The 8004-nt window shown below is 58.5% G+C and overlaps 1 protein-coding gene across 1 annotated transcript; it reads left to right on the top strand.

The window, feature by feature from the left end:
- Positions 1 to 265: 265 nt before the first annotated feature.
- Positions 266 to 7068, top strand: PAX1 (paired box 1). The gene is made up of 5 exons (XM_086875218.1): positions 266 to 269; positions 1020 to 1610; positions 2909 to 3054; positions 3277 to 3490; positions 5255 to 7068. Exons 1-5 carry the CDS (start codon positions 266 to 268, stop codon positions 5344 to 5346), a joined length of 1047 nt encoding a protein of 348 aa, XP_086731344.1. The 3' UTR covers positions 5347 to 7068.
- Positions 7069 to 8004: the final 936 nt, after the last annotated feature.

Raw genomic sequence — 8004 nt, 5'->3', positions numbered from 1 at the left:
GGGCTGCGGGGCCCGGGGGGGCGGGCAGAGGGGGCGGCCCCCCGGCCCCGCCGGCCGCGGCCATTTAGGAGCGGTCGGGAGCCAATGGGCGGAGGCGCCGCCGCCGTGACGGCCGCGATTGACGTGATTCCCACGTCAAATTGATCCCGAGGAGCTGCGGGGGCTCCCCGCGAGCGGGGCTCGCTGCCGGCACCGCCAGGACCCCCGGCCCCGCCGCCCCGGGCTCGCTCTCTATGCCGCGGCTGCGTCCCCCCCGCGCCGGGCCATGGGTGAGTGCGGCGGCTCCGGGCCGGGCTCCGGGCGGAGCAGGGCACCGGGAAGGGGCAGGAGGCGGCCGGGGGTCCCGGGGTGCCGTGTCCGGCCGGGAGGGCTCCGGGCTGCCCCGTCCTCCCTTCGCTTTCGCTGCGCTCCGCTCGCTCCCTGCGACTCCTTCTCCCTTCCCGTTCTGCTGCCTTCTCTCTTTTTGTCCCGCTCCCCTTTTTTGCTGTCCTTCTTCTCCCCCCTCGTCGTTTCTGACTTTTCTTTTTCTCTCGTTCTTCCCCTGTCTTTCCTCACTCTTCTTTTTATGCTGTCACTTTAATCTCGCTTTTTTTTCTGTCTCTATTTCTCCTTTCTCTCTTTCCTCCTTTTCCCCTTCCCTTGGGCTCTTTTTTCTCCCTTTCTCCCTTCCCTTCTCATTCTCGTTTTGCTTTTTCTTTTTCTCTTTTCCTTCCCCCCCTTATTTTTCTTCTTTTCTTTTCTTTTCTTTTCTTTTCTTTTCTTTTCTTTTCTTTTCTTTTCTTTTCTTTTCTTTTCTTTTCTTTTCTTTTCTTTTCTTTTCTTTTCTTTTCTTTTCTTTTCTTTTCTTTTCTTTTCTTTTCTTTTCTTTTCTTTTCTCCTCCCCTCTTTCCCCTCTCCTCATCCTCACCGTGATCTGTGCCGTGCTGTGCCGTGCTGTGTCGTGCTGTACCGAGCTGTACCGTGCTGTACCGTGCTGTACCGGGCCGAACCGGGCCGAACCGCTCCGTGCCGCCCCGCAGAGCACACGTACGGCGAGGTGAACCAGCTGGGCGGAGTGTTCGTGAACGGGCGCCCGCTGCCCAACGCCATCCGGCTGCGCATCGTGGAGCTGGCCCAGCTCGGCATCCGGCCCTGCGACATCAGCCGCCAGCTCCGCGTGTCGCACGGCTGCGTCAGCAAGATCCTGGCCCGCTACCACGAGACGGGCTCCATCCTGCCCGGGGCCATCGGCGGCAGCAAGCCGCGGGTCACCACGCCGGCCGTGGTCAAGCACATCCGCGACTACAAGCAGGGCGACCCCGGCATCTTCGCCTGGGAGATCCGCGACCGCCTGCTGGCCGACGGCGTGTGCGACAAGTACAACGTGCCCTCGGTCAGCTCCATCAGCCGCATCCTGCGCAACAAGATCGGCCCGCTGGCCCCCGCGGGCCCGCCCGCGCCCGCGCTGCCCTGCGCGCACCTCTACCAGTGCCCGTACCCCGGAGCGGCCAAGGCCGGCCCGCACCCCCCCGCGCCCCTCGCCGCCCCCCCGGTGCCGCTGCCCCGCTCCTGGCCCTCGGCGCACTCCGTCTCCAACATCCTGGGCATCCGCAGCTTCGTGGAGCAGGCGGGTGGGTACCGCCAGCTCCGCTTCTCATCCTCCTTTTCCCCTTTCCTCGCTTTGTGTAGCCGAGTTTTTCCGTCTCTTTAGGCTCCGCTTTATTTTGGTTTTGTTGTTGTTGGGGTTTTTTTTTTGTCTCTTTGTGTTGGCGGTTTTTTTTTTTTTTGTTCGGCTGGGTTCTTTTTGTTTGTTTTCGGTTTTGTTTGTTTCGCGGGGGTTTGTCGCTTTCGGGTTTTTTATTTATTTTATTTTTTATTATTTGTTTCTGGGGTTTTGTTTGTTCCGTGCCTTTTGGGGACTTTTTGCTTGTTTCGGCTTTTTATTTGCTCCGTGCCTCTTTGCTCGTTTCGTGCCTTTCTGCGTCTTTCCTTCTTTTTTATTGGTTTCAGCCTCTTCCTTTATTTCCAGCGCTCTTCATGTTGTTGTTTCTTTCCCGTTTTGCTGTTTCTCGCAATTTTTTTTTTGTTGTTTTTCCGTACATTTCCCGTTTAAATTTTGGGGTTTTTTCCCCCCCCTATTTCCCCCCCTTTTTTTCTCCCAAGGGCCTCCCCCAGCCCCAGCAGCCCGTCGGGGCCAGATGCGGCCTCGGCTCAGCCACATCTTGAACTTTTTATGAAAAATGTGGAAAATATTTTCCTAGGGATGATAGATTGCCGACCGCAAATTCGGAGCCCTGAATTTCGCTCCGCAAAGGGGGGATTAAAAAAAAATAATAATAAATTTTATATGTATAAAAATGTGAAAAGGGTGGGGGGAGAAAGAGGGAAAAAATCTGAGGAGGGGAAAAACCAGGGAGAAGAGGGAAGAGAAGGCGGCTCGGATGCGGCCTCCTGGATTCTCCCGAGGAATCTGGGAATTTGGGGGCTCCGGGAGCGCCAAGGCCGAGCCCCGCCGGCTCCAGGGGGGCAGGAGCGGGGCCGTGGCGGGGGCTGCGGGTCCTTTCATCCTCCCAAAATCCCGAGCAAACCAAGCGCGTGCGTTTCCCCCCGCGCAATCATTTATCCTTCAAATTCCGATGTCACTTCTCCAAATCCCCTTCGTCGGGAGAGAAATTCGGGGCCCTAAATTATCGGGGGTTGGGAAGGGGCGGAGGGAGGGGGGGAGAGGGCGGGAGGGTTTCGGGGGGGACAGCGCAGCCTCTCCCCGAGGCGCGATCCCGAATTTCGGGGTGCCGGGAGGGAACGGCGATCCCGGTGCCCCGAGAGCCGCGCGGGGAGTTCGGAAAAGCGGCAATTCTGGCTCTTTCACCCCAAAAGCTGCTCGGGCCCGGCCGGGGGGGGAGCTCGGAGCTGACGCTTTGCTCCTCAGGGGCTCTGGCTGGCACCGAGGGGGCCGCGTACCCCCCAAAAATGGAGGAGTGGCCCAGCGTGAGCAGGAGCGGCTTCCCCGGGCCGGGCCAGGCGGTCAACGGGCTGGAGAAAGCTGCGATGGACGGCGACATCAAATACCCGCAGGTGGGCCTGGGGACACCAGGGGACACCAGGGGACACGGGAGGGCAGCGCTGCCACCCCAAATCCCCTCTGGGAACACGAGGGGACAGGGGAGGGGCGCAGGATTGGGGCCGCGGTGGGGCAGGGGAGGACAAGGCGGGGAGGGGCCAGGGAGGTGGGGGGAGAGGCCGGGGAGCCCCGAGCGGGACCCCGTGTCCCCTCTGAGCCGCTGTCGCTGTCCCCAGCCCGGCGCGGGGCTCTCCTCCATGGGCACCTTCCTGCCGGCCTGCGCTTACCCCCCCTCCAGCCAGCCCGGCGTCTACGGCGGCTCCCCCGGCGCCTACATCGCCCCGGGGCCCCCCTGGCAGCCTCAGGGGACCCCCCTGGGCCACCACGGCCACGGCGTCACCGGCCCCGGCGGCGAGCTGGCCACGGCCTTCAAGCAGCCCGGCAGGGAAGGTGAGCGGGGAGGGAGCGGGGGCAGCGCGGGGAGGGACCCCCAGGCTCGGGAGGGACCCCCGGGCTCAGGAGGGACCCCCGGGCTCGGGAGGGACCCCCGGGCTCGGGAGGGGTCTGAGCCGTGCATCCCCCTCCCCATCCCGGGATCCAATCCCGGCTGTGCGCTGGGATTCCCATCCCCGCTCGCTGGGAGCCGCCAGGGAATGCCGGAGGTTCCCGGGCAGCTCCTCCTTCCCCCCGGGAATGCGGCCGGAGCCTCTCCCCGAGCTCCCAAAAACCGACACCGGCCCCAGGAACCGGGAGCTTCTCCGGGAAAGCAGAAGCCCTGACCGGGAATCGCTAATTCCTAGGAATTCCCGATTAATTATCAACTGACAGCAGTGATTTAGCGGTTTGGTTTAGTTATTAGTTATCATCATCAACTGTCATTTGATTTAATCGCTTCCCGGGATTATTCGGGAATCCTTTCCCTCCGGGAATCCCACGGGAGCAATTTGAGGCTGTCGAAGGGGGAGTTGCTTTTATCTCCCGTTAATTATTTCTCTTCATTAATAGAGCTCGAGTCCCTCGTTTTAAAAACCCCGATTTTGCCGCCCTGGCTATAAAATCCCCTTCGATATTTTTATATTTTTCCCCGCAGCATTTGATTTCCTATTATTTTAATTCATATTTGAGAATTATTTAATTCAGTTTGAGAATAATTCCCGCTTTATTCGCCCTTTTTTTTTTTTTAATGTTGTTTTTTCTGGGGTTTAAAATTTTAGTTTAGTTGATTTTCCGTTTGGTTTTTTTTGTTTGTTTGTTTGGGGTTTTTTTTTGTTTGTTTGTTTTTTAATTATTTTACCATTCCTGACCTGCTGCGAGTTGTAACCTCAGCTGTGCCGGGGAGGGGCGATTCGGAGTGAAAAGAAATAATTTAAACCGAGTATATAAAGGTTTAAAAACAAAAATGAGGGGGAAAAAGGAAAGGGAGAGAAGGAAGAAAAAGGAATAATAATTAAAAAAAAAAAAAAGTAAAAAGAGAAAAAGGAGAAAAGAAAAAAATAAGGATATAAAACGACCACCTCTGCGTATTTAACATTATTTTCCAGGTATTTTAATTTATTTAGAACCCGAATTATGATTTCCCCATTTTTAAGCTGTTTTGTCCCCAGACTTTCTCTAAACCTTTGTAGGTTTTTGATTTATTGGTGGGGTTTCTTTGCGGGTGGTTTTTAAATCGGTTTTTATTTTTCTCTTTAGAGTTTCTTTGAAATTTTTCCTTTTTTTTTTTTTTTTTTTCTTTTTTTCCCCCCCCTTTTGGATCGGTTTCCTGGTTCTGCCACCGGGACCAGGAAAATGTTGGATTATCCCACAAACGAGCTGCAGGAGGAAGGGTGGGGGGGTCTGCGGGGGTACCTGAGTGGGAAAAATGGAAAAAAGGCTGGAAAGAAGGAAGGAAGGAGAAGCAGAAGGCAATTCCAGCCCTTCCCCACTTTCCCGGGATTGTCCCGGAAACTCTCCCGGTTTATCCCGGTTTATCCCTGCAGCCTCGGGGTGAAGATCCCGCTCTGGCTGAAGGTGGAATTCCCGAGGGCTGAGCTGGGGGGCCGGAGCCCAGCGGGAATTCCGTCACCTCGGGAAGGGTGGGGCGGTGCCGCCACCTCCGTGCCGGGACACCCCGGCTTTGGGGAGCTCCTGGGGACACTCGGGGCCGGATTTTGGGGCTCGGAGTCCCTCCATGCCCTGCCCGCTCTGTGCTTTTCCCTCTCCCCCTCCCTGCAGGGCTGGACAGAAAACCCCCCAGCCCCGTGGGGAAAGCTCCGGAGCCCCTGAGCGCCATCCACGGAATCTCCATCCCGAGCTCCTCGTCCTAGAGCCGCCAGCGACAGCAGCTGCCCAGGGACTCCTGGAACTCCTGGAATGTCGCCGCCAGCTCCCGCGGCCCGGGAGCGAAGGCCGGAGCGGGGACACGGGCACAGCCCGGGCGGTGACAGGTGACATTCCCGGAGGGACGCTCTGCCTCCCTTGGACCGGGAAGGGACGACGGAAGAGACTCAGACTTCCTTCTTTATTTTATTTTATTTTATTTTATTATTTTATTTTTCTCCCCCTCGCTTTCAGTTTTCCCTTCTCCTGCCCCGTATTCCCGAGGACTGTTGGATGCTGTGACCCCACCCCCAGGCACTGCCGGGAGCATTCCCGGCTCTGTCCCAGCCCAGGGGAGCAATTCCTGGCTTCCCCGAGGAGCATCCGTGCTGGAGCCTCCCCTCCAGCCCCTCTCCAGCGCCCCTGCCCCGGGATGGGACAGCACCGAGAGCGCCAGGACGTTTTGTGGGATATTTTTATAGCAAGGAACCTCAATAAAAAGTGACAACGGCGGGCACGCCGCGGTGCCCTCCCTCCCTCGGGGAGAGCCTCTGCAGGGCTCTCTCTCCGGGATCCCTTGGAATCGCTCCCTGAGCTTCCTCCCGGCGTTTTCCCGCATCCCGGCGCTCCGTGTCCCCCCCGGTCCCCGCAGCCGCCTGGGATGCGCTCAGGATGGGGTCTGGCATTCCCTGGCTCCCCCGGCCGCCGCCGCTGGCGGGGATCCCTCCATTGTGTGGGCAGGGAGGGAATATCCTGGCAGCAGAAAACACGCCGGGATTTCTGCGGAGGGAGGGAGCCGGGAGGGAGCCGGGAGGGAGCCGGGAGCTGCCAGCCGCAGCCCAGCCCGGGAAATGATTTCTTCTCCAGCCTCGGCGGGGCAAAATTCGGTGCTGCCTGTGCTGAAGGCAGGCTGGAATTCCATCCCCAGCGCAGAGCTCGGCGGGGAAAGCTGGGAAATGCAGGGAGGGGAGAGCGCGGTGCCAGGGCAGGATCTGCGGCCCGACTGCGGCCGAGCGGATTTCAGGGACGTGAGGACGGAGGAGTCACCTGAAGCAGAGGAGGAGCCGCGTTTATCCATGAAAAACCGCATTCCGGAGTGCGGAACAGCAGCTTTGGGAATGACGAGGGACAGCAAAACCCTTCAAGTGCCGGCTCCCGGCACCGGCTGGGGCTCCTCGTCTCCTCATTCCAGGCAGGAATATCCCTCCGGATGTGGGACTAGGGGCTCTGGGATGAGAAAGGCTGGAGACCGACCCTCTCCGTTCCTGTCCTGCCGGGATGGTGCACGAGCACCCCAGCTATTCCCTTCCAGGACTGCCATGGACCTGCCAAAAGCCTGGGAAAACGCCTGGATGCCGAGCATCCCCCCACAGCCACTGTGGGGCATTCCTGGGCACCCCCCGGCTGGGGTTAAAAACGCCCTTTCCGTGATTTCCAGAGGAGAAGGCGTTTTCTCCTTAAACATCCCCAAAATATTCCCGGGACAGGCAGAGCCACCAAAATCCCCAATCCAGAGGTCCCGAAGCGGCTGGAACCTGTGAGGAGGCTCCGGGGCACGGTGGCTTGGGGAGCCCAGGGAGGAGGGACAAAGGGGGTGGGAAAACGCCCTCGGGACCTGTATTCCCATGGGAGCACTGGGAAAATCCCTGGGGGAATTCAGTGCCTGCCCGGGGCACCTCAGCTCATGGAAAAAACGCTGGGAGCAGAAATTCCCCCAAATAAATAAAATGCAATCGGGTTTTTAGGCAGGGCGAGGTGAGGAGCTGCTCCGCCCGGCCACAAACCAGGCGGCCCCACAGAATCCCGGGAAAATTCGACTTGATGGGAGCAGAGCTTTGGGAATTGATGGGAACAGTCAGCTCTGACGCTTGTGCAGCCACGGTCCTGTCAAAATCCATCCCGCCCCTCGGAACACGGCAATTGGGATGGAATGGGGTTCCCAGTCCGGGAAAAACCCGAGGCTGGACCCGTTCCCATCGGCTCTACCTGCTCCAGGTGTCTTTAGCGCCCTTTGGAGAGCATGGAGCAGGACGGGGAATGCTCCTGGAGACTTGCTGCCGGAGCCCAGGTCTCCTTCCCGGTGTGTTTGGAATCCCAAGGGTTTGATCCCGTCCCTCTGCTGTAGGAACGGGCTGGGGGAGTGGGGCTGGCAGATGTCTGGCAGCAGCACTGGATCCGATTTCCCGGGATTCCGGCGCTCCTCGCTCCGGGTTGTGGCTGGAGAAGCTGGAAGGGGCTGGAGGGGATCCCCTCGGAGATCAGGGATGGCCCAGGGATGATCCAGGCTCGTCATCCTGTGGATGATCCCGAGCTACCAAAGACTGGGCCCTCACACGCCCAGGCTGGAAAAGAGCCCATCTAAAATTCCCAAAGTCGGATTGGTGCAAATCCTTTGGGTTCCTCAGAGCTAAATCCCCCTCCTCGTGCAGGAACTCAGAAATATCCGTGCCCAGCTCTCCGGAGAAGCTGCAAATCCCCCCCTCATTTGCAGGGTTATAAACCTGCCCGCAACTCCTTCAGTTGCGCTTGGAAACGGGAATTTGATTCCCAGCTCCCTCAGGCACGTCCTAATGCTCCCTCTTCATGGGGAGTTTTTCATTTCCAGGGGAATCCAGCAGGTTTTTACCTCTGGAAAACTTCACCCCCAAAGTTTTCCGCTGCTCCCA

The sequence above is a fragment of the Cyanistes caeruleus genome, chromosome 2 (genome assembly GCF_971803275.1).
Source record: "Cyanistes caeruleus chromosome 2, bCyaCae1.hap1.1, whole genome shotgun sequence".
Taxonomy (NCBI): Eukaryota; Metazoa; Chordata; class Aves; order Passeriformes; family Paridae; genus Cyanistes; species Cyanistes caeruleus.
This window is presented reverse-complemented; position numbering and strand designations above follow the sequence as displayed.

What these genes read in the sequence shown, in the direction of transcription:
- PAX1 (XM_086875218.1), top strand. An exon ending in GCGACATCAAATACCCGCAG is followed by an intron (nt 3,055 to 3,276) that starts GTGGGCCTGGGG and finishes CGCTGTCCCCAG; the next exon opens with CCCGGCGCGGGGCTCTCCTC. An exon ending in CAAGCAGCCCGGCAGGGAAG is followed by an intron (nt 3,491 to 5,254) that starts GTGAGCGGGGAG and finishes CCCTCCCTGCAG; the next exon opens with GGCTGGACAGAAAACCCCCC.